The sequence below is a fragment of the Salvelinus sp. IW2-2015 genome, linkage group LG36, assembly GCF_002910315.2.
Source record: "Salvelinus sp. IW2-2015 linkage group LG36, ASM291031v2, whole genome shotgun sequence".
NCBI classification, from domain to species: domain Eukaryota; kingdom Metazoa; phylum Chordata; class Actinopteri; order Salmoniformes; family Salmonidae; genus Salvelinus; species Salvelinus sp. IW2-2015.
The window spans coordinates 21668941-21695593 of record NC_036875.1 but is presented as its reverse complement, the minus strand read 5'-3'; the positions used below and the strand labels follow the sequence as shown (position 1 = coordinate 21695593).

Here is a 26653-nt window from a genome sequence, read left to right as displayed (position 1 = left end):
TTCCTAGCCACCGTGCTTCTACACCTGCATTGCTTGCTGTTTGGGGTTTTAGGCTGGGTGTCTGTACAGCACTTCGAGATATTAGCTGATGTACGWAGGGCTATATAAAATAAACTTGATTTGATTTGATTTGTATCTTTGCCTATGCAACGACATACAGTATTTGGGAAACTGAACGAACTGAATGCAAGCATGCAGGGGAAATACAAAAAAATTCTACAGATGAGTGACAGAATCAGCGAAATACGTTTGACGGTGATCCTGGCTCAGTTGACATGCCGGTAAGTAAAATCTAACAGCTGATCTAGCTGTCATGTGACCAAATGCTGCAGACAATGCATTCACGGGTCACTATTGAGGAGTTTTGATTCCTGACTCAAAGGGAATACGATGCCGTTTCCCTCCGAGCATTAAAACTCATGGTACGCTGATTCAGTGCTCTCGTCTGCATTAAAAACAAATATCTATCCAGGTTGGATGTGACAGGAGAGATGAGGTGCGACCACGCCCCCTGACCTTGAGAAGCTCCGATGCGACATGCACAAGCACAGCCATCTCATTAGTGGCAGTGAGATAATTTATTTTATGTCAGACTAATATGCAATTGACTGTCATAGCCCCACATTCAAAGTATATGATGGTGAGTTAAGAAGACAATCAGTTCCTCAGACATCAGAAATACTGTTAGAATGTTTTACAATTGACTGCCATAGCCCTAATTAAAAAAGTAAACATTGGCTGTTAATTACATAATTTGTTTTCACATGGGTGGGGTCATGATCATTTTCAGATATCAAAATGGGGTCGTGAGCCAAACATGTTTGGGAACCACTGGTATACAGTATGCAGAGACAGTACTTACATATGCTGGAGGTCCTTTCTCTCCTTTTCCACCCTAGAACACAGAGAGATGTCCATTTTATTAGCCTCAGAACTGAAAGGTAAATCAGAGATCATTTCTAATAAGCATATGACAGGTGTGTACAGGTTTTGACAGGTACAGTATAAATGGTTGCGTAGTTACCGGTGTTCCATGGTATCCAGGGCCGCCAGGAAAGCCTCTCTCTCCCTGTATGACAACAGGCACATCACAATGATCAGGACAAAGACATCAAACAACTGAACTACTGAGACAAAAACCCAAGAGAGAGCGAGAGACACAGACATAATGAGAGAGAGAGAGAAATACAAGAGGGTGGAGTGAGAGACTAGGTGTATACATGTATGACTCTATACCTTAAATCCATTGTCGCCATCTTTGCCAGGTTTTCCCTGAAATCCAAGACACAGAAACTCAGTTCTTCCATGAAAGCAAATAATCTTGTTTTTCTTCAATAAAATATTGAAATGTGATCATTGTCACTCACCCTTGGTCCTGGTGGGCCTTGTTCACCCTTGACCCCGTTTAGATAGGGAATGCAAGAACCCTGCAGACAAAAATGGAAATTACATCAATGTTACTCATAGTGGCCATCAAAATATTTCCTTAATGTACTGTAATGTCATTTCATGTATGAACAAGTTGAAAACTACTAAAACACTCACTTTCTCTCCTCTGTCTCCTGTCTCGCCTCTCTGACCCTGAAGAACAGATACAAACACCTTCAGTAAGGAGGCAGACCTACTTTCCCTTCATCCATTCATCAATCCATTCATCCATCCATCCACCCATCCATTGATACCCATAGACGTRTTAAGAGAATGAGATGAAGGACATTCATCAGTGGCCTATGCTCCAAGAAGGATTCAAGGGCTTAGGTCAAAGTAAGTCGTCATCGTCCATTATTATAATTGATTATCATTGATTATAAAGAGCTGGGTACCGGTGGTCCAGGGAGGAAATGCGTAACGGTATTTCCTCCCACTTCCTGTGATGGGAGTCCAGGGGGGCCAGGGGGACCACGGAGCCCTTGTGCACCCTATCAGGAGAGGGAAATACCAAGAGTACGGATCAGAAACGGGAACAAAGAAAACTATATAGAGTGGAAAGGCAGAGGGCTTTGTCCTGGAAGAAGAGGAGCTGAAGGGAGATAGGGACCAAATCTGTCTCTCAATGGTGAAGGAAGGAAGTTATAACTGTTTACAACTGATTTATTATGGCTAAATAATTGCTTATTAACTCTTTATAAAGATGTTATGAACATGAACGTGTTTCACCTTGTCTCCCTTCTCACTCTGGAATGACAGCCGGTCACCCTGGAGAGAGAAGGCCAACGTCATTACTGAGACAACTTATTGAACATCACAAATGAGAGCAATCTGATTGGATGAACAACAATATACAGTACTATAGGTGGAAACTTTGGCCTATTATTAGAAGATAATTGACAACAAGCCTACCTTTTCCCCTGGGGGGCCAGGTGTGCCAGGGAAACCCTAAAGGGAAAGAGGAATATAGTCAGTGTTCTAAAGACAATATGATCCTAAACGTTAACATTCTTCACAAAAGTAGTGAGAATAAGGTATCATAGAATTGGGTATCATTTAAGTCTAAGTGATCCTGTGTTGGCCCGGTGTTAGAGTGGTCGCTCACTCTGGGTCCGTCTGATCCCTGGTTTCCTGGGGGGCCTTCGGGTCCTGAGGGGCCATTAGGTCCCTGTAGGAAAGAAAGGATGAATATTCTGTATAAGCGAGTTGTTGTCAGGCACGCGCGCACACACACAATCACAAGCACGCACACGCATACAGTGCCTTCAGAAAGTATTCAGACCCCTTGACTTATTCYACATTTTGTTACGTTACAGCATTATTCTAAAATAGACCAAATAAATAAAAATCCTCAGCAATCTACACACAATACCCCATTATGACAAAGCGAAAACAGGTTTTTAGAAAAGCTTGCACATTTATTAATCATAAAAGACAGAAATACCTTATTTACATAAGTATTCAGACCCATTGCTATGAGACTCGAAACTGAGCTCAGGTGCATCCTGTTTCCATTGATCATCCTTGCAATGTTTCTGCAACTTGGGTACCAAAACATTTCTGCATTACTGAAGGTCCCCAAGAACACAAGTTTGGAACCACCAAGACTCTTCCTAGAGCCCGCCTCCCAGCTAAACTGAGCAATCGAGGGAGAAGGGCCTTGGTCAGGGAGGTGACCAAGAACCCGATGGTCAGTCTGACAGAGCACTAGAGTTCCTCTGTGGAGATGGGAGAAACTTCCAGAAGGACAACCATCTCTGCAGCACTCCACCAATCAGGCCTTTATGGTAGACTGGCCAGACTGAAGCCACTCCTCAGTAAAAGGCACATGACAGCCCGCTTGGAGTTTGCCAAAAGGCACCTAAAGACTCTCAGATCATGATAAACAAGATTCTCTGGTCTGATGAAACCAAGATTGAACTCTGTCCTGAACGCCAAGCRTCACTTCTAGAGGAATCCTGGCACCATCCCTACGGTGAAGCATGTTGGTGGCAGCATCATGCTGTGGGGATGTTTTTCAGCGGCAGGGACTGGGAGACTAGTCAGGATCAAGGCAAAGATGAACAGAGCAAAGTAGAGAGAGATCCTTGATGAAAACCTGCTTCAGAGCGCTCAGGACGTCAGACTGGAGCGAAGGTTCACCTTCCAACCGGACAATGACCCTAAGCACACAGCCAAGACAACGCAGGAGTGGCTTCGGAACAAGTCTCTGAATGTCTTTGAGTGGCCCAGCCAAAGCCCGGACTTGAACATGATCAAACATCTCTGGAGAGACCTGAATATAGCTGTTCAGCAACGCTCCCCATCCAACCTGACAGAGCTTGAGAGGATCTGCAGAAGAAAATGGGAGAAACTCCCCAAATACAGGTGTGCCAGGCTTGTAGAGTCATACCCAAGAAGACTTGATGCTGCAATTGATTGCAAAGGTGCTTCAACAAAGTACTGAGTAAAGGGTCTGAATACTTATGTAAATGTGATATTTCAGTTTTAGATTTTTTTAAATAAATTACCAAAAATGTATAAAATCCTGTTTTTGCTTTGTCATTATGGGCTATTGTGTGTAGATTGGTGAGGGGAAAAAACAATTTAATACATTTTAGATTAAGGCTGTAACTGTAAAAAAGTCAAGGGGTCTGAAACCGTGCCTTCAGAAAGTTACGTACCGGTAAACCAGGTGATCCAGGGAATCCTTTATCTCCTTTCAGTGGGATGATTCCTAAAACACCACCTGGGTCTCCCTGAGAGAGACAGAGRCAGGTTAGAGACTGATACACTACACACAGGGCCCATCAACAATGTTTTAGTAGATGTCTTATGATGCTTCCATACCTTTTAACACTGATATGTACATACTTTATTTAGGATGTAAAAGTCCTCGGTTTTAACTTACTTTCATTCCCATTAGCCCAGGGATACCCTGAGGAGAGAGATAGAGTTGTAAATCTTGCCCGATTGAATGATAAATACATTTTATTAAGAGCTCATTATAACATCTTTCAGTCTAGTGCCTTTTGTTTGGTTAATTGATTTAGGTCTAGTATGAAATACTGGTCTAAGGTGAAGTCTGTGGCAGCGTTGAAGTAAACACTGTGACCATGTTGGTAATGTTGATGGTGCAGAGCGCTTACAGGAGGACCCTGTAGACCAGGGAACCCAGGCTGTCCATCTGTCCCTCGATCTCCCTGGAACACAGACAAGAGACATCAGTTCACACTGAAGACATGGTTGAGACAGCATGGTTAGGTAGAAGTGCATAAATAACAGGAATTATTAAGTCAGTTTCTACACAGGTGTGTAACAGCAGAGAGTTGATACCTAACAAATGACTCACCTTTGTTCCGTTGCACCCTGGGATACCTGACGATCCAGGGGGGCCATCTTGTCCGGGGATACCCTGTGGGGGAGAGGCAGGACACACGAGGTAGGACACATGGCCTAAACAGTCAAAACTACTTGCATGTGAGGTTATGGTTTACAGGAATTAACAGAACATACCGGAAGCCCTGGATTTCCTGGGAAGCCTGACAAACCATTAGATCCCTGCAAGACATCACAACACACTAGTTATATTTGAGCCATTTAGCAGATTACTTTGAATACAAGTAATTGCATTCCAATAAGGCGGCAAAATCACATAAATCCAGTAATATGAAGTTATACGCTGTTCAAGGTAGTCCAGACAAAAGCCAATATGCTGTAAGAAAGTAAAAACTGGTTTCCAGACTAGGAGAGGTCTGCTCTGATATCGTTATTGTACTTACACGTGTTCCTTTCATTCCAGGAGTTCCAGACTCGCCATATTCTCCCTGGGAAGAGACAAGTGACATTAAGACAACATAGAAGTGACATAACACCTTTTTTTGTAAATAAAATGATGAATGCGTATGTGTTATWATATAAGCATAGTAAATCACATTATACTGTCCCAAGTAGGTTGGGGAAACTTTGAAGGGGTGTGGTCTGGAGCTGACACTCACCTTAGGGCCCATCGGCCCGGCGGGCCCCTCGTTGCCCTGCATGCCCGGGAACCCCATGTTGCCTTGGAGACCAGGAAACCCCCGCTCACCCTACAGGACACACAAAGCAGGTTGAACAGATTCGAATGAAGTTACCCATATAGATGCTGATCTATGTTTTTCAGAATCATGGTTGAGTTTAGGKTTTAAGTAAGGTAAGCTGATCCTAGATCTGTGCCTACAGGCAAGTGGTGTTAAACAAATTATGATTAGAAAAATATATGAAGGGGGTTGATGAGACAGCAGCAGCTTGTCAGTAGTAATTGCTTCATGTGTTCCTTCTATCTGCCACTAGATGGAGCTACTGTTCTTTCACGGGGCCATGTAGTCTGCCCTCACCCATTGAACACTCAACAAAAATATAAACGCAACATGCAAATCATTGGTCCCATGTTTCATGAGCTGAAATAAAAGATCCCTGAAATTATCCATATACACCAAAAGCTTTTTTCATCACACAACGCCACAGATGTCTCAAGTTTTGATGGCGCGTGCAATTGGAATGCTGACTGCAGGAATGTCTACCAGAGCTGTTGCCAGATGATTTAATTTTCATTTCTCTACCATAAGCCGCTTCCTACGCCCTTTTAGATTATTTAGCAGTATGCCCAACCGGCCTTACAACCGCAGAACACGGGTGTATTGCGTCATGTGGGCGAGCAGTTTGCTAATGTCAACGCGGTGAACACAGTGCACCATGATGGCAGTAGGGTTTATGGTATGAACAGGCATAAGCTACGGACAACAAACACAATGTCATTTTATCAATGGCAATTTGAATGCAGAGCGATACCGTGACGAGATCCTGAGGCCCATTGTCGTGCCATTCGTCCGCTGCCATCACCTCATGTTTCAGCATGATAATGCACGGCCCCATGTTGCAAGGATCTGTACACAATTCCTGGAAGCTGAAAATGTCCCAGTTCTTCCATGGCCTGCATACTCACCAGACTTGCCACCCATTGAGCATGTTAAGGATGTTCTGGATTGACGTATATGACAGTGTGTTCCAGTTCCCGCCAATAACCAGCAACTTCGCACAGCCATTTACGAGGAGTGAGACAACATTCCACAGGCTACAATCAACAGCCTGATCAACTCTATGTGAAGGAGATGTGCCGTGCTGCATGAGGCAAATGTTGGTCACTCGAGGTAGTGACTGGTTTTCAGATCCACGCCCCTACCTATTTTTTAAGGTATCTGTATTCCCAGTCATATGAAATCCATAGATTAGGGCCTCATGAATTTATTTCAATTAACTTATTTCCTTATATGAATTGTAACACAGTATAATCTTTTAAAATTGTTGCATGTTGCATATATATTTTTGATTAGTACATTTTCAGCTGCCAAGAGTAAGAGAGGGGGATCTAGAGGGGGGTGAGGAGTGGAAAAGCAGTGTTTTTTGGAGCCCTTTTGTGTGTGTGTTTCTGTCTGTCTTACTCTCTTGACCTCCTGCCTTTCTCTTTCCATCCCCCTCCCATATCCCTCCATTTCTAAAGCTCACACGGGGTTTGAAGTTGAACATTAAATTCTGGACCATGAGAACCAGGACAGGGGCCAGTCACCAAGGGAAGAGAACTCCGATCGTGGGCGGCAGGAAGTCACATCATCACAGCAAAACTATGCAGGGAGAATTGAAACAGCAGTTGGTTTGCCAGGCTTCAACACCTTTCAACAGACAGACAGACATGAGGTATGACTTCACCAGGCTCAGTCTGTCAGACAGTCAGTAAAGGCCTGGGTCCAGAGAACACAGCTCCTCTGTGGTATGTCTGTGTGGCTACTGTTTCTAAAACAGTGAGTCATCTTGAGAGATTAAGGCTACACATGCATGGTAGATAAGACACTGTTGCTAGGCTCTAATGTGAGTCAATACATGCAGTAGCAGCTACATAATAGTTTTTGTCTGGAATCCCTGAGAGGGTGGAGATGTAACTGAGTGTGTCATTGTTACTTTGAGATAAGACAGGCAGTGTGCAGACTTTGTCTTCAGGGTGTCTTAACTTCTAACCACAATTTTAAACCACTGATTGCTGGATGCACTGTAACAGTGTGATACTCTTTCAAAAGCTAGTGAGAGATTGTTCAGTCTGGTGGGAATGCTGCCTCATCCCAGCTGTGTGTCTGGACATGCTCTAATTCCGCCTGATTCCTGCTCCGTGTAAGTCTTCCGTTTCGCCATACCTAACATTGTAAATGTACAGCTGTGACACACAAATTAGTATGATATGTTACGTTTGGTATGGTTACATAAGGCATAAGGTTGCTTAAGCCAAAAACGAAAGGAATTAAGTAATTTAGGTCGGGAGGATGGTGGCCTATGACATGGGTAACGTTAGAACGCAAACATCTAGGAACTCAAAAAGTTGCATATTCAAATTTTTGCATTTTAACTTTTCAACTACTTGCTACTTTTTAGCTAATTTGCAACTACTTAGCATGTTAGCTAACCCTAACCCGTAACCCCTAGCCTAGCTAACGTTAGCCACCTAGATGAGTGTAATTCGTAACATATTCTGATGAAGCAGGCAGGGAGCAGGTCTCGAGCCCTCGACCTTCTAGCCCGAGGTCCGGCGCGCTATCGACTGTGCCGCAAAAGCATGCTCAAGCGGCAGAGTCGATTTCCGCGCTTATAAACCCAGNCGAGGTCCGGCGCGCTATCGACTGTGCCGCAAAAGCATGCTCAAGCGGCAGAGTCGATTTCCGCGCTTATAAACCCAGGGTCGTTACACTATCATACGAAATGGATGATGGACATCCAAAAATGTATACATACTGTACCATAAGAAACGTCCCAAGACAGAGTCACCACCACTTTGTGCCTAACAGGGATTGTGGAATCTGTAGTTTGTAGGTGGGAATCTCAGGATGAGTGAGTAGGTGAAAGAGTTACGGTGTGAAGAAAACAAGAGAGTGAGAGAGAAATGTGAAACTGGTAGACAATGGAGTGATGGACAGAATGCTTACCTTTTCTCCTTTTACTCCACTGCAGTCACATTTTCCTCCGCACGATGACCCAGAACACCCCTACAGAGAGAGGGAGAAATTAGCAATCAATCTACTTTACAGTCAACGGCATTAGTGATCAGTAGACTGAGACTGAGACCATTTTACACCACTAGAGGGCAACATAATCCCCCCCATCTGATCACCCCTAGTTTTCCAACGCTCTCTGCATTATTTTACAGCATTTAGCTCTCCTGCCAGTGGGAACACTGACACTAACATAAACACACACACAGCATAAACCAGAATCATTCATTTGATCAGTTCAAATGATAAGGCAATAGTGGTGGTAACTGTTGTCATTTGCTTTGCAGCTTTGGTGCAGCTCTCCTGCAGCAACCCTACCAGGCAGTTACCCACATGACAGTTTACCAGCTGGCCTCACTACTCTCTCAGCCCCCTCTCCCTCTTACTCTCGCCAGGGACTAGAGCCTGGGAACTGGCCTGTACCCCATCTCTCCTCTCTTCCCTCCATTATCCACCTGTTCCTTCACTCACGTGTGAGGCGTGCTGCCAGAGCCCTGTCAGGCAGAGCAGGCTGGAGTATATCTACTGAGACTGGGCTAACACTGAGGACAGGGCTAACACTGAGGACAGGGCTAAGGAGCACACAGCCATGTGAGTGACACTCCCAAGAAGCACACACACATATACACGTGTGACTAACCCTAAGTAACCCCTACAGAGCACAGTCGTAGAACCCCAAACATACAGTACACACATACGTACGTACACACATACATACAAGGGGCTCCAGAGTGGGGAAGCGGTCTAAGGCACTACATCTCAGTGCAAGATGCRTCACTACAGTCCCTGGTTTAAATCCAGGCTGTGTCACATCCGGCTATGATTGGGAGTCCCATAGGGCGGCGCACAATTGGCCCAGCGTCGTCCGGGTTTGGCCGGGGTAGGCCGTCATTGTAAATAAGAATTTGTTCTTAACTGACGTGCCTATTTAAATAACGGTTAAGTAAAAAAATATGTAGAAACATACATACAAACATATAGTACAGACATTCAAACATACAGTACACACATACAAACATCTCCATCATCTACCCTCACTTCCTTTCAGAATTTCCCGTTCACTCCCCACTCTCTCTCACACACACACCCTTGCCTCCGCTCCACCTCAAGTCCAGGCTAAGTGGATCAATGTGTACTTGCTGCTGCTCATCTGAGAACCCTGGTAAACATGGGTATCAGTCACCCTCTAAAACTCAAACCAGATTGGATCTCCATCCTGCTATCTTCATCGTCACCTCAGGCCCCATCTGCATTCACTGTACATGTGGGGCCTGCAGCAAGTCAACCTCTCTTCTTCATACAATCTCTCTCTTTCGCCCCTTCTTTCTTGCTCTTTCTCTTTTCCTCACTCTGTAACAGTGTTGCTTCCGTCCTTCTCCTTGCTCACACCTGGACTTGAACCACGAACCCTCTGAACACATCAACAACAGTCACCCACAAAGATTTGTCACCTATCGCTCCACAAAAGCCGCAGCCTGTGCAAAGCAATGGAAACTCAGAGCGAGTGACATCACCGATTAAAACGTAACTAGCTCGCACCGCTAACTAGCTAGCCATTTTACACCAGTTACCTTACTTTCCTATTGTTTTTATAGAGATTTTACTAGATTTCCTTCTAATGTGCTGGAGGAATAGTCAATTAACATGGTAGAGTGAGTGCCTGCTTAAGAGCGAGAGCGAACGAGAGAGAGAGAGATCGAGAGCAAGATTACTGACTGTATGAACCATCTATGTACATGTGTTACTTGTTATGGTAAAATCTTCTAGCTCACACCAGTATGGCTTCAGATGTACATAACCTTTTACTGGTCATTATTTTTGACAAATCCCCATGATTGTTAGATACTGTAAGCCAAGAAGAGTTGAAACTGACATTTGTGACATTCACAAATGTAACTGATTTCAGTGATCAATGTCCATGTGTTGTTCTTTCCGTTTCCCTCCGCCTCCAATTCTCTCTCTTTTCTGTTTGTTCCGTCTCCCTCTCTATCTCCTTCCCTCCATCCTCCTGTTAGATAAAACTTCTCTCTCTGATCAGACATTCCAGCAGGCTCTTTGCATGACTGAGATACCCCCAACCCTCTAACCCAGAACACACTGACACGCATGATGTGGTAATGTCTCCACATGTGTGTGTCATCTGCTGTGTATGTTCTCACTCTGCCATTCTGCGATGTCTATCACACACTCTCTAACCACAACATGCTGATCTAACAGGATATCAAAGCAAGAGTAGCCTATTTTTAGATGTCCCTTTTTGCTTTCTTTCTCAGTCTGTTTCGCATCTCACTAAACCAAAACACCAGATCGGYGAGATAGCAGGCAGACTGAACTGACATCCATACAAAAACAGATTTGTAGTTAATGACCTGTGCTGCTAGAGAGAGAGACTGTCCACTGGGCACAGACGTCAATTCAACATCTATGCCATGTTGGTTCAACAGTGTGTGCCCAGTGGGTGGGGTGATTGAGTATCTGGTCTTATGTGAAAAAGGGATCGTAAGAGGGCGTTATCACCTAGATTCCCAAGTCTGTAGGTCTATGGGGGCTATGGGGACTATCAGTAATAACAGAGAGCGGTAAAATGTTTAAAACATCTCTCTGTGCATGTGTGAGTATGTATGTGTGAGGGTTTCTCTCCACTAGTTCACATACTGGACCAATAGGCCACGACAGCAGAATTAAATTAGTGTGAAAATGATGAGAACAGAGAGGATGAGGAATGAAATGATTGTGAAAGTACAGGGTAGGAGGTGAGGATGATGTATGAGTCTTGACTTGGCTGTAGTGAAGCCATTTTCCCAGAACGGTTGCATACTCAAACACTAAACAGATCCCAAAACAGATTTCAGATTCCAAACAGACTTCAAAAGAAAATAACCTACAGTATGCTTCGTGGTGGGGAGAGATTCCTGGGTGTTGAGTGGAAGGTATTGAGTTTCTGAGTAACCAGTACACAATGGCCATGGCCAAAATCTGGCTTTCCTACTACTTACTTAAACTGCATACTGTGTACTAATCGTACTCCATACTTTTTTTAGAACGTATTGTTTAGTAAAAGCAAATGCAGTAAGCTACAAATAACAGCATACTAGACTTCTGAGAATGCCTCATCTAATGCGCAATTGCGTTGATTCCCATCATTCGTTCATTTTGGTACAGTGTGTCAGCTGTCAGCTGTTGTCAGACACACCTGGGTCTCAAAATACGATTCTATTTCTCAATAATGTGTACAGAATTCTATTAGATGAAAAGCCCAAATGAATGTGACATCCTAGCATGTAAAGCATACAAAATGTTCAAAATTTCACAAACTATAAAACTGAATTTCTTTCGTATACCMAAAATGCCTACTATTTAGAACCAAGTAGGGGTATTTGGACACTACCAATGGCCTGGGTCTGGAGTAGGTACAAAAACCACCTCAACATAAACCTCACAAGTCTGTGTAAGCGTGGTTGTGTATCATTTGTATGCTTGTGTGTCTGCCTGTCAAATCTGTCCCAAATTATTTGTATTGTGTATATTTTTGCCAGAAGACCTGCAGGTGCTTATGTGCATGCCTGTAGAATTTTGCATGTGCGTGTGTTTGCTTGTCAGTGTATGTATGCGTGTGTAATTGTGGGCGTGAGTGTTTAATCCATGGCCATGCTGCACAGGGCCCATGGGCTCCAGTATTTGTTTAGAAACAGACAGATAGCATCTCAGAGTGCCAGCAGATGAGTGAAGGGAAAGAGAAGGAGAGGAAAGAGTAAAAAAAAAAGGGAGAAAGGAGAAGAGAGACCAATTACCAGAGCTCATAGAGTGCGAGAGCGAAGGTCACTTCAGAAGGAAGGGACTGTGATAGGACCAGAGATAGAAATATCTATACACTTTGTGTGTATGCAAGTGGGGGGATTCGACCATTTGGCCATAAATCTCCCAGTAGGCTCAATCCCAAGAGCTCAGCCAGTTCAACACTTTCCCGCTAGTTTGTCTGAAGTCATCATTGGTTTGTCTAATGTCACTACTCAGAAAGTAAAGCTCTTCTTAGAAACTCCCTATACTGAGGACACGAGACACCAAAGAAGAGAGGAGAGAGGTAATGTTTAGACTCCAGATTAGAGGGCTGAGGCCGGGGGAAGAGTGGATTGATACTAGGGGGTCTGACAGCCATATAAACAGTCATTATATGAGAGAGGATGAGAGTGCGAGAGAGTTACGTAACTGTATATGTCCATAATCACCTTGGCAGAGATAAGCATACAGATGGATGTTCACATAGAGCCTGATCATCACTTCTCAGTGACCACGCCCGATTGACTGGCCATGTGCCAGTCAATCGGACTGAGACTGATTCTCTGTAGGACTCTCCAACTCAATTACTGGAGAGAGAGAGAGAGAGAGAGAGAGAGAGAGAGAAGAGAGAGAGAGAGAAGAGAAGAGAAGAGGAGAAGAGAGAGAGAGAAGAGAAGAGAGAGAGAGAGAGAGAGAGAGAGAGAGAGAGAGAGAGAGAGAGAGAGAGAGAGAGAGAGAGAGAGAGAGAGAGCGAGAGAGAGAGAGAGAGAGAGAGAGAGAGAGAAGAGAGAGGGAGAGAGAGAGAGAGAGAGAGAGAGAGAGAGAAGAGAGAGAGACGAGAAAGAGAGAGAGAGAGAGAGAGAGAGAGAGAAGAGAGAGAAGAGAGAGAGAGAAGAAGGAGAAGAGGAGAGGAGAAAGAAGAGAGAGAGAGAGAGAGAGAGAGAGAGAGAGAGAGGAGAGGAGAGAGAGAAGAGAGAGAGAGAGAGAGAGAGAGAGAGGAGAGCATGTTGCCCTCTCCTAGCAACAGGACTTTCCCTGAAATCCTAAGGCAAGACAAACAGGGTTCCTCTCACTGTGAAATTCTGGGGGTATTTCTGTACAAATGTACCCTTTACTGTAACATGCCATATGTATGAAGCAGCTACACTCTGTCCTCCTTCTCCCTGTTACAGACAAGCAGTGGAACAAGCTGTGATCAGACACAGATCTGGTCAAAACATCTACACTATGAAAAGAGTCCAATCACAAGGGTTTGTTTCCATGGTGATTTTGCTATGAAAAGGCAGCATGACTTTTTCCTCCCTGTGTGGGAAAGACCATTTTGTCTGGTATCCCTTTTAATAGCTCACAAGGTTGCTGCTATGTCCTATGGTGGTGAGCTGAGAGTTAGAAAAGCAGTACTGTTGTTCACCAGATGGGGGCAGAAACATGCCTTGGCTAGAAGCCTTTGAAACTGCGGTGCGCTCACCTTTGATACTGTAGGTTAACCTACTGGCACTTTCCTGAACGGTCTGTATAGTGTTTATGACCGTGTCTAAATAAGTGTGTACTGTAAATAGGTGTGTCAGATGCGTCATCAACACATGCATATCTAACCTATAGGTCAGGCTAATGTATGTCTAATGTCCTGTAGCAACCTTTGGAGCTTACAGCCACACTTCTGTGGTATAGCACAACATTCCCTTCATAGCCGCCCACCACTGATTGATGCACCCCACAAACCCCCAGTCTATCCCAAAAACCCTCAGCGGCTGACTTCAACCCATGCCTGGCATGTGGGAGAATCAGTCCCTCATTCCAAGACCTCTCTCCCTAAAATGTTGCTGCAATAGCCTGATGTGCATGTGCATGTGCACGCATGCAGACACACACACACACACACAGTGATTGTGATTCTGCGGTATAGACAGTCAGACCACTGCTTAGCTTTTTATTGAATGAGATACAATGGCAGTCAGTCATAACAATGTTTTGTGTCTGGCTTGAAGGTATTTCCTCTGTCCTACCACAGAAAGTACATAAGATCTCACTCGTTCATAAACATGGCTCTCCTCCTTAGCTCCTCAGCTGGAGTGAAGAGGAATGGCTATGGGTATTATCTCAACTGCTCATATCAGGAAGTCAGAATGTGGAAGAAGACTGCTTGTTGTTGTTTTCAGAAACTAAAACAAAAGTCTTCCTGCTCCGAGTGTGTGTCTGGTCAGCCTCAGAATGCATACAGCACTGACATTAGCGTTTTCTCCTGAAAGATGGAGGAAAAGGGGAAAGGAGAGAGACGAGGGCAGAGAAGGGGTCTTCCTTACTTCCTTTCCCACAGATACGGATTTCACTGAGGGGAAAACCATGGAGATAACTTAACTCTCCTTTCTCCGGACCCAGCGGTGGTTTGTGTATTCATTGTAGTTTCAACTACAGTATTATTAGAATTAACAAAGTAGACAGCTTACACTGTGTTTGAACCCACAACCTATGGAGCATCCAATTGGACCATTCGATCATCACCAGATTAGCCTGTTGCGCTAAATACCCTTTAAACAGAGGATAATGAGTTACAGGAAGGTTGTGCAACTATCTGGTTTGTTCCCCCTGTCTCTACTGAGTTGTGAGATGTTCTAATGGGCCATARTGACCTCTGATGTAGTCTGGCTCCTTTTCCCACAACTAGGATGATAACCGTTGCAAAATATTGTATCACTGAAGATACCTCTACCAAATGCCTGGATGCTCTTGGGTGTATCTGAAATATTCAAAGTGGATTCCTTTTCCACACAGCAAATTCTCCTGTGTTAAATTTAACACTGGGCCAGTGTCTATACGGGTCCACACTTTTGAGTGTTCAATTAACACTGTGCTTAGTGCTGACACTGTTAGACGGTCAGTGTTAGGGAATTAACATTTTCAGTGTTATGCAATAATGCCTCAATAATACCTACACACTATCCCCAAAAACCCATCACCCCATTCCACTACGTTGGCCCTAAACGATCCTACACCAGGCCATTAGCCTGGGAGAATGGAATCCATTCTCTCAAAACTTCTTGTAGATATTCTGCACTAAAATCTCTCACACCCAAATATTTCTCTGCTGCTGCAACTACCACATCTATCTTCTGTGACTTCCGCTTCATCGGCTCAGTGCAGATGATCAGGCCAACTCACTGGAGGGCTCCCAGTCGAATCACTCACCCTTGGGCTATCCTCTATTCTCTTCACTGCCTCAGCATAGGAAACATTCTGCCTCTAGCAATCTGTCCCTCTCTCACAGAGTTCACGCACAGTGCTATCTCTATCCCAACTGTACACTCCCTCTAACTACGCCTTCCTGCACATTTCTCACATCTGGAATCTCCCTTCTACACACTGCTGCGACATGTCCGAATCCTGTAAGAATATAGAGACAGGACACCATAGTGTTAACTTACTAAACAGTTTCCTAAAAATAACACCGGATATCGTTCCAGAGCATTATGGGTAGTGTAGTACATCATGCTACATCTCCTCCTTTTAGCTCAGCAATAATGTTTCTGAATAAACATGTTTTTTCTTTAAACATAACACTGTTCTGTTCTCACGTGAACTGTTCCTTTTCTGAGGATACTGAACTCAGGTTTCTTTTCAGTCTTTAAAAGTCCATCCTTTCTAGAGCTTTTGAAACCCTGCCTGATCTAGTGAAAGCACTGGGGGATCACCAGTAGGACAAAGGTGAATTCTATTTCACCTGAGTACGCCCCTGTCACTCTCTACCAAATAGGATCTCAGTGTTGGGGCTGTTCTCAGAACTGATCCTGGAGTTTGTTCTGTAGTGATCCAAACTTCCTGTCCAGATGTGAGCTTTGGTAGTGATCTTGAGCGGTGGTGATGGTTGTAGGTCTTTGCTTGCTTCTCCCTTCCTTCCTCATCCATTTTGCAGAAAACCTGCACATCCGGCCACTAGGGATCCAGTTTGGTTGTTGTTTGTGGTAGGCTTGTGCACAGATGTCTCCCCATTAGCAGTTGTACTGTAGAGAATACATGCTCCAATGGTGTGGCTCGGTATGCCAACAGCGCTCTGCTATGTTCCATGTCTCTTTTCCAGAGATGTTTTTATGGTCTTTACGGCACACTCCACTTCTCCATTTGCTTGCGGGTACCGCGGACTGCTTGTGATGTGTGTGAAGTTGTTCTCTTGAGCGTATACTCGGAAGATCTCTACTGAAAAAAAGTCTCTGTGAAACTACAGTCTCATTTCAGCTACCTCGATGTATCTGGAATAGTCAACAATCAGCAGGTATGTTTTCTTGTTCGACTCAAACAGATCCTTTCCCATCTTTTTCCATGGTCGTTCAGGAACTCAGGTAAGTGCTTGCGGCTCTCTGTACTGTGTTCTGTGTTTTAGACCGATTTTACACCGGTTAACTGCTTGTCGGATCTGGGCTGAAATTCCTAGCCACCACACTGATTGCTTGGCCCTTCCATGGCAGTTTGAGATTCCTTGATGTCCTTCATGGAGTATTTCACCTCTGAGTGTCTGTGGTATTACGAGTCTTTCTCCTTTCAGAAGGTCACCTGCCCCGAGAAGCTCTGCCCTGACCTGCCAGAAAGGTGCCATGTCTGTTTGCAGCTTATGTTTGTCTGGCCATTCAGTAAGGCTTGTTGTGCCTCTGATCTGTCTCTAAACCAATGGCAGATGGCTCATCACACAGCAATTCCAAAAGGTCCACAGGCTTAACTAAGCACACATTAAAACACACAAAGAAACATTGTGTTAACACATAAATATAAGCACACTCTTTCGTACACAATACAGTACACACACAGGTGACTAGCAGATTTGGGATAGTAGGAAGATCAAGGAGGCTGTGTGTGTGTGTGTGTGTGTGTGTGTGTGTGTGTGTGTGTGTGTGTGTGTGTGTGTGTGTGTGTGCGCGCGCGCTAGACACAATGCCCACAGAGGGGGTTATTGAGGTTACCAGCTCCAAGCATTCTGATTATAACCCACGCCAACAATGCTTTGTCTCCAATCCAACCACTTTTATTAAAAGTCCATAAAGAATATCCAGAAAATCTCTTTCACTCTGTCTTTTTATGGTCACTTTTTCCTCATTTTTTTCCCATAGAGATTGACGTATGATTGATGAGGTCATATACTTGTAAAATTACCACAACCAACCAACACCATTCAACTGTCTACAACTGATTTCAAACCATCAGCTGTGTTGACCACACTGTCTGTAACCACAAACTGTAGACAGCCTGGGAGGAGAGGTGAATATTTCCTTTACCCACTCTGACTGGCTGGGATATGCAGCATGACATTCCTAGCCTTCTCTGGAGTTGGGTGGGAAGAAGAGAAGAGAGCAGGAGGAGAGGAGGAGAGAAAACGAGTACAGGAGGATCTCACTGCCTTACTTGGAAGACGAGGCTACTGGCTGGTACTACTGGTTCAGTAAACGGTGTGTGTCTTGTGCCGTGCCATTTGTGTCATTCTTGTGCGTGCGTGTGCTTGGTTTGGCACGGTGTGCAGTACACAGAAAACGAGTCACACATCATATGGCTAAGTAGCATTGCAACCAGGATTAAAGACGTACATTAGTTCTTAAATACAGACATAAATCTTACATTTCCTCTGGTTAAACTCAATAAAGACATGGGAAACGTACACTGGACTGTACAGGTAGCTCCTGTTTCCTTCTGTTTCCATTAGTGACTTTACATAGAGCAGAAACAGTACACACACAGCAGAAAGAAACCCACCATTTAAATGTAAAACATGTCTCTTGGGCTAGGGGGCAGAAGGTATTCATCTACATTGAGGGAATATGTACACAGCAAATTCCCTAGGGTTAAATTAACACTGAAACTGCTGACCCGTATAGACACTGAACAGTGTTCAATTAAAAATAGCAGGGTTGGTTTGCTGAGATATGACCCAGTGGGTCAGAGCAGAAGACTGGTGGCTTAGCTTAGTAGGGGCGTGGCTTTCAGGAAGTTATTTTTGGCCACCCATGAGAACTAACGTCATTCCGGTTCATCCATTCCGTTGACTTGTTATCATGTTACGGTCAAACACGGACACCTTTGTAGCTTTAATGAAGCTTACAGAAGTTTATGCACTCCTGAAAAGCCTATGCAACTCCCAATGTGATATCCCCAAAGGTATAGCAACCACTTTGTTGCAAATAATAATTGTAATATTTTTCCATCAGAACATTTAATGTTATATTGTGTACAAAACTTAACAAGATCAACAGGAATGACATTTACTTTCACAAGTAGCTCAAAAATAATTATATAAAAGCCACGCCCCTAATAAGCCACGCCTACTGGAAATAACCAATGACTGTTACACTCCCTAGTGTCTATACGGGTCCACACTTTCAGTGTTAATTTAACAATCTCAGTGTTGATTTGCTGTGTACTGTTCTTATAACCTGGACCATCACGCACACACACACACACACACACCAGATGCTTCTGCAGTATGCATTGAAAAACATTGCCACATGAAAGAAAAATAATGAAGAAACAAAAACAAGACACACACACACGCACAACTGTCCGAGTCAAGTCCAGGAATTATCACATGCCAAATTCCCCCTCATTCCTTAGAGAAAATGTGACAATTGTTTTAGAGAAATTCTCTAACCTGCCTTCTGACCTGCTCACAGTGTAGCGATCAGTGTGTGTGAATAAAGAAACCTCATATGTTTGCCAGATGTCAGGAAAACTGCAGCTAGTACGGACCACTTTAGAACATTTCCCTATATAACAGACTCACGAGAGAGAGAAAGAATGTGGCTGATGAAAATCCCATATTCCATTAAACAAACCCATTGCAATTCTTTGAGAATAATTTGAGCGTGTTATGGTAGTAAACTACAGAACACTTGCGGTCACCACCATCACCAAGTCAACATGAGTGAGTGAAGCACGCACACCGACATTCCAACACACATATCATGCACACACATTTATACTGACTCTCTACACACACACAATCATATTAATTTATGCTGCTGCTACTCTGTTTTTCATACATCCTGATGACTAGTCACTTTACCCTTCTACATACAGTGCCTTTGGAAAGTTTTCAGACCCCTTGACTTATTCCTAAAGTTGTTACATACAGCCTTATTCGACCTGTGGTAAACTCTTTTGATTGGACATGATTTGGAAAGGCACACACCTGTCTATATAAGGTCCCACAGTTGACAGTGCATCAGAGCAAAAACCAAGCCATGAGGTCGAAGGAATTGTCCGTAGAGCTCCGAGACAGGATTGTGTTGAGGCACAGATCTAGGGAAGGTTACCAAAACATTTCTGCAGCATTGAAGGTCCCCAAGAATACAGTGGCCTCCATCATTCTTAAGCGGAAGAAGTTTGGAACCACCAAGACTCTTCATAGAGCTGGCTGCCCTGCCAAAGGGTTTCTTCCTTTTAAAGTTTGGAGCTTATGGCGCGACCGTTTGTGGTAGATGGTGGCAGATTGTGGTAAATTGCGTCATTCTGGCAACAATGGCTTACACTTAAATAACGTGCCACAGAAAGCTGTAGTACACCACAACTTTTAAAGGAAGAACCACTGTAGCAATCAGGGGAGAACGGCATTGGTCAGGGAGGTTACCAATAACCCAATAGTCACTCTGACAGAGCTCTAAAGTTCCTCTGTGGAGATGGGAGAACCTTCCAGAAGGACAACCATTTCTTCAGCACTCCACCAATCAGGCCTTTATGGTAGAGTGACCAGACGGAAGCCACTCCTCAGTAAAAGGCACATGACAGCCCGCTTGGAGTTTGCCAAAAGGCACCTAAAGACTCTCAGAACATGATAAACAAGATCCTCTGGTCTGATGAGACCAAGATTGAACTCTTCGGCCTGAATGCCAAGCGTCACGTCTGGAGGAATCCTGGCACCATCCTTACAGTGAAGCATCCAACAGGACAATGACCCTAAGCACACAGCCAAGACAATACTGGAGTGGCTTCAGAACAAGTCTCTGAATGTCCTTGAGTGGCCCAGCCAGAGCCCGGACTTGAACATGATCAAACATCTCTGGAGAGACCTGAAAATAGCTGTTCAGCAACGCTCCCCATCCAACCTGACAGAGCTTGAGAGGATCTGCAGAGGAAAATGGAACCCAATTGAGTATCTCTGGAGAGACCTGCAAATGGCTATGCAGCAACACTCCCCAAATACAGGTGTGCCACGCTTGTAGCGTCATACCCAAGAAGACTTGAAGCTGTAATCTCTGCCAAAGGTGCTTCAACAAAGTATTGAGTAAACGGTCTGAATACTTATGTAAATGTAATATTTCAGTTATGTATTTTTTAAATAAATTAGCAACAACAAAAAAATGTCTAAAACCCTGTTTTTGCTATGTCATTATGAGGTATTGTGTGTAGATTGATGAGGGGGAAAAAACTATTTAATCAATTTTAGAATAAGGCTGTAACCTAACAAAATTTGGGAAAAGTCAAGAGGTCTGAATACTTTCCGAAGGCACTGTTTCTACCTCTATCACTCCAGTATCCCTGCACATTGTAAATATGATATTGGAACTGACCCTGTATATACTGCCTTCAGAAAGTATTCATACCCAATTACATTTTCCACATTTTGTTGTGTTACAGCCGGAATTTAAAATGGATTAAATTGAGATTTTGTGTCACTGGCCTACACACAATAAACCATAATGTCAAGGTAGAATTATGCTTTTACAAATTTATAAAACATGAAAAGCTGAAATGTCTTCAGTCAATAAATATTCAACCCCTTTGTTATGGCAAGCCTAAATAAGTTCAGTAGTTAAAATGTGTTTGACAAGTCACATAATAAGTTGCATGGACTCACTCTGTGTGCAATAAGAGTGTTTAAAATGATTTTGAATGACGACTTAATCTCCGTACCCCACACAYACAATTATCTGTAAGGTCCCTCAGTTGAGCAGTGAATTTCTAACACAGATTCAACGACAAAGACCAGGGAGGTTCTCCAATGCCTTGCAAAGAAGGGCACCTATTGGTAGATGGTTTTAAAAAAAAAAATACATTGAATATCACTTTGAGCAGGGTGAAGTTTTTACACTTTGGATGGTGTATCAATACACCCAGTCACTACAAAGATACATGCATCCTTCCTAACTCAGTTGCCGGAGAGGAAGGAAACCTCTTAAGGATTTCACCAYGAAGCCAATGGGGACTTTATTTTATTATTATTTAATCTTGTCTCATCGCTGAAACTCCCCAACAGGCTCACCAATGGGGACTTTAAAACAGAGTGTAATGGCTGTAATTGGAGAAAACTGAGGATGGATCAACAACATTGTAGTTACTCCACAATACCAACCTAAATTGCTGTACATAATGAAAAGGATGCCTGTACAGAATAAGAAATACTCCAAAACATGCATCCTGTTTGCAATAAGGCACTAAAGTAGGGCTACTCAAGAACTATTTAAGAAGCTCCGGTCACACAAATTTCCTAGGTGGACCTGCCACCTAGGAAATTTGTGTGACCGGAGCTTCTTAAATAGTTCTTGAGTAGCCCTACTTTAGTGCCTTATTGCAAACAGGATGCATGTTTTGGAGTATTTCTTATTCTGTACAGGCAYCCTTTTCATTATGTACAGCAATTTAGGTTGGTATTGCATGGGCCATTTTGCATGGGCCAGTTTTCTTTTGCTGTTTTAAACCTAATTTCAGGCAATTCTACGCATTCTTCCATGTCTTATGTGTGTTTGCAGTATATGATACCAGTGGTCAAAGCCCGACCAAGTAAGAAATGTAAAATACAAGTAAATCACTTTTTTCTTTCGGGACCCACGGTCTGTATTGACCCCGTTCTGGGTCCGGATCGGGTCCGCGGGCCACCAGTTGAGTATGGGGGCACTAAAGTAAAACTGAAAAAAATTGGCCAAAGAAATTAACTTTATGTCCTGAATGCAAAGCGTTATGTTTGGGGCAAATCCAACAACATGTCACTGATTATCACACTTCATATTTTCAAACATGGTGGTGGCTGCATCATGTTATCGGTATGCTGTCATCGGCGAGGACTGGGGAGTTTTTTTTAATAGAAAGAAATGGAATAGAGCTAAGCACAGGCAAAATCCTAGAAAAAAAACCTGGTTCAATCTGCTTTCCAACAGACACTGAGAAAAATTCACCTTTCAGCAGGAAAATAACCTAAAACACAAGGCCAAATATACACTGGAGTTGCTTACCAAGACGACATTGAATGTTCCTGAGAGGCCTAGTTACAGTTTTGACTTAAATCTACTTGAAAATCTATGGCAAGACTTGGAAATGGCTGTCTAGTAATGATAAACAACCAACTTGACAAAGCTTGAAGAATTTAAAAATGAATAATGTGTAGGAATGGCACAATTACTGTATAACGATGTAACCGACGGTTATAGATGAAGACCATCATGAAAATACAATAAACATACAATAAACATCATAACCGTTTAAAGACAAAAAAGGATACATTTTTTGTGGAATGAACAGCTGACTGAAGACGAGACGGCTGGGTATTTGTGCAGTTGAGTCTGTTTCTGCGGTAACATGGACTATTAACGTGATGAAACTTTGATGCTCCTTGCTGAAAACAAGCAAGGTGTTGAAGCAAACCAGTCTTCGGTTGCCTAGGCAACATCCCCCGACAACAGCAGCACACATAGAAATATACTTAATAGAAAGTGCTTGGAACCATAGAGATCTTATTTTATCTTATCACAGCCCTGGCAAATCATGGTCGACCAACTCCCTTACCAAAATGGCTGACCTTTAACCCATCATAAGGTGCATGACCATTAGTATTCTAATTCCAAATGCTATGCTTGGAACCTCTAACCCTGGCAATTTGACTGGTAAACTCATTGGTTCACTCGCAATAGCTGTCTGGTATTATGATGAAATCATTTCCATGGTAATGCAGATTGTTCATTCAAATTATGTTAACTGATGTGGCGTTTCGTCACAATATTGTTTTGAACGTTCGTTTTGGACTGATTTCATCAGAAGTGCATTACCATGGCTTGGAAATGCTATGACATTTAAAAGGATACAAATAATTAGTAGGAAAATATTTTGCATAATTTTGACGTCACCAGAATGACTTTAGATGTGGTATAACATTAGCAATCTAAAATCGAGAGGAGGCCACCGGATTGTGGCTAGCTAACGTTAGCATTGCTAGCTATTCTTGACAAACTTTGCTAGCTAAAATGACAGCATTGCCATCTTGTCTAAAGTAAATTTGACCAATATGGTAATGCTGGCAAAGTTATTTCCTACTAAATATTTGACTACTTTGGCAATGTCATTGTATTTCCAGACTGTGTAATTTAGATGAAATAGTAGCTAGTATTCGTCCAGCATGACTGGGTTTATCACCACTTTAGGGCACCACTATGGCGCTGCCGGCAGGGGGCGGCTTGAGAACGTTCATAACAATGGTATGGCTTCATTTTATTTATTAGGATCCCCATTAGCCGACAGCAATGGCGACAGCTAGTTTTACTGGGGCCGACACATAACAAAAAAGACATGGCGCGACCGAGTGACAGATGTGCAACCTATGAATAGATGCAGTAAAGACAAAGCTTGAGAACAGGGATGCCGGATATTCAACTAATCTGATCCAACAAAGTGGATGTTTGTCAAATTTGTCATGATTTATGTATTGTAACAGTCCCACAATGTGGTTACTCCAATTTGGATATATTTGGCAGTTTTCTTTGCATAACATTTAGAAGTCGTAAATGTAGGCTAATTTTGCTGGGGGGCAATGAGGAGATTGGGATGGCTCCTTGATTCTTGAGAGCTATGGCTACAAAGATGTATTGATTGTAGAAGTGTTATTTTGACTATCCTAGCACTGCATTCATGGAAAATAACCTTTGGCATGCATTCAACCCTTTGCCCTTCTGACTCCTAGCTATACTAGTTAGCTAATAACATTACTGGGATGGCACCTTGATTCTCGAGAGCTATGGCTATGAAAATGTTGTGTATGGAATTTAGACGTGTTTTACTCGCCTCTTCTGCATGGAAATCCTTATTGGTTATAGATAGAAGATCGTATAGTGAACATTACAATACAATCCTAATAAGTGTTGTGTACATGTTTTATCTGTAGGATTCCAGTTTTGAAGAGCCGCAGACCATCCAAAATTTAAATAGTGAAACATTAAAAAAGTAATCCTTAATATACTATAGCTTTTTGAACTCACATCCTTCGGATTTGAGGTGCACTGATCTTTGTTGTAGCATTCACCTACACATTCATTACAAATGGCACTCTTCTGCACTGTTGTTTTAGTTATAARTTAATCTGACTACTCTCATCATTGACTTAAATGTACTTATTTCAGCAATGTGTGGCTATCGGGGCGGCAGGTAGCCTAGTGGTTAGAACGTTGGACTAGTAACCGAAAGGTTGCAAGATTGAATCCCCGAGGCGACAAGGTAAAAGTCGGTCATTCTGCCCCTGAACAAGGCAGTTAACCCACTGTTCCTATGCTGTCATTGCCTAGTTGAATAAACGTACAACAACAAAAAATAGTTTTCTGTATAGTTGTCTAATGTTGGTGGGGCATATTATCTTGTTTCGATGTTAGTCCTGAATCAATGTGATATAGTTTTTCTTGTGTATTTTTAACAAGGTGAGATGTACTTTGAAGTCCAACGTGCAGAAATGCCGGTGAAATAATATAAATAGACATACACAATGTAGTCATGTGTGTCAAATATTTAAGTTGAAAACACTATGTTAAAAGCACTGTYTGTGTGTGTATCATAGCGACTAATTTTCGTTTTCACATGTAAAATGTCACATGAAGAGTTCCAAAAACACATTTTCCGTAAAGGTTCCCCACTGCTTTCCCCCCCCACACGTTTCCATGACATTTCCATTGTTTTGGTCGAGTTCCATTGACCTTTTTACTGCATCTATAGAATGTATTTTTTGTAATGTCTGTTGAGTTGAATCAACAAACAGCACATATTCATCTTCTCCTCAGTTATTACGGTGACTGCGGTCATTTGGCTGGCCAATAACCGTCATCCAAAATTCCATGACCGTCACAGCCATATACGTGTAAGTGTTTGTGCGCGCTTGTCCGTGTTAGTATGTGCGTGATGGATGCTGTATAGAGGTCTGTTTGTGTGCCTACGCATCATTACTTTTGGGCGGTTATTGTTGCACACAATAAAATAATAAACATTCCTTAACAATCCTACAGGAATACAATATCACACACCCACACACATTGTTCTCAAATACATTACGCATAAAACTGATACACACTTCTATATAAAAGTTGCACTGGCCAAATAAAACACACACACTCCCATCTGTGTCTGTTTTCAGTGTTGTGAGACTGTTCTCTGAATAATGCAGAGTTGTGTGACCTATAAAACACCAGTAAATCAGAAGAGGCTGAGGCTGAAGCTGAAGCACCATCATCCCCAGTGARACTCTCAGCACTTGACCTACCGACTGGTGATTACTCTCCCTACAGTGTGCGATGTGAAGGTGAGAGACTGTTGCTTCTGTGCTCTCTTGTAATCGCTGTCTCTCTTTGTCTCTCCCTTTCTCTTGAAATAGAGTCTATGAAGGAGAGCGAGTGGGTGGCTTAGGAGGACAGCAGCATTTCTGGAGTCTGCTCTTTCTCTCTATGAACAAATAGGGTATTGAGAGAGGGAGAGAGCTGTTTTGTTTTATTGAGTGAGCCAACCCTCTCTTTGAGATACTGCAGGCTTGAGAGAGTCTGAGTACCCCTGCTCGGTCTCTGGCGTGTCTTCCTGTGTGACTGTATACTACTGTAGAATGTAGGATGTGGACTAAAGGAAGGAGAAAGCCCTTCTCTCTTAAGTGGGAAGGCCCCTTATCCTTGGCCTTTAAGCTGGCAAAGAGCACTCACATTAACTAATCTATTACTTTACCTACCTTTCTCTTACACAATCTGTATCTCATGTTCTCTCTCACTCACTCTGTCTCTTTCAGCAAAACATTTTAGAAATAATGTGTGTTTTGATCCCATACAGGAAGTATCCCATCTCCCAAACAAGGAGGAGGAGGAGGGGCTTTCAGGTCAGCGAGTGTGTGACAAGAGGTTATGTCAGACCAACGCCCATGTTTACTTTCAATGATCACACCAGAGGTGTATTCATTACGCATATTCTGTTGCAAAACGTTTAATCTAAACCGTTTACTCTAAATGGAAAACATTTCGCAACGAAAACGTTTCTACTCAACATATTCAGGTAGGTCCCTCCGTTTCATTCCGTTTTCTCTGTTTGCTTCTGTTTGSTTCTTATAACAGTAAATGGTTTCCATTGCAAGACATAATAAATACACCACAGAATAAAGGCTATGGCAACAGTCCTCTGATATTAGCTCCTCCTGGATT

General features: G+C 43.0%; 1 protein-coding gene across 1 annotated transcript in view; it reads right to left on the bottom strand.

Moving 5' to 3' along the window:
• The window catches only part of col4a1 (collagen, type IV, alpha 1), a 69386-nt gene that overhangs the window by 29756 nt on the left and 12977 nt on the right, over positions 1–26653 (bottom strand). Inside the window, exons 2-18 of the mRNA XM_023981084.2 lie at positions 8415–8474; positions 5406–5495; positions 5190–5234; positions 4924–4968; positions 4760–4822; positions 4557–4610; positions 4319–4345; positions 4092–4166; positions 2534–2596; positions 2341–2376; positions 2158–2196; positions 1824–1919; positions 1546–1581; positions 1368–1427; positions 1237–1272; positions 1025–1069; positions 863–895 (exon numbers count right to left, since the gene is read on the bottom strand). Of these exons, the coding sequence (XP_023836852.1) occupies positions 863–895; positions 1025–1069; positions 1237–1272; positions 1368–1427; positions 1546–1581; positions 1824–1919; positions 2158–2196; positions 2341–2376; positions 2534–2596; positions 4092–4166; positions 4319–4345; positions 4557–4610; positions 4760–4822; positions 4924–4968; positions 5190–5234; positions 5406–5495; positions 8415–8474 (903 nt within the window). The remainder of the gene's footprint in view (positions 1–862; positions 896–1024; positions 1070–1236; positions 1273–1367; positions 1428–1545; positions 1582–1823; positions 1920–2157; positions 2197–2340; positions 2377–2533; positions 2597–4091; positions 4167–4318; positions 4346–4556; positions 4611–4759; positions 4823–4923; positions 4969–5189; positions 5235–5405; positions 5496–8414; positions 8475–26653) is intronic.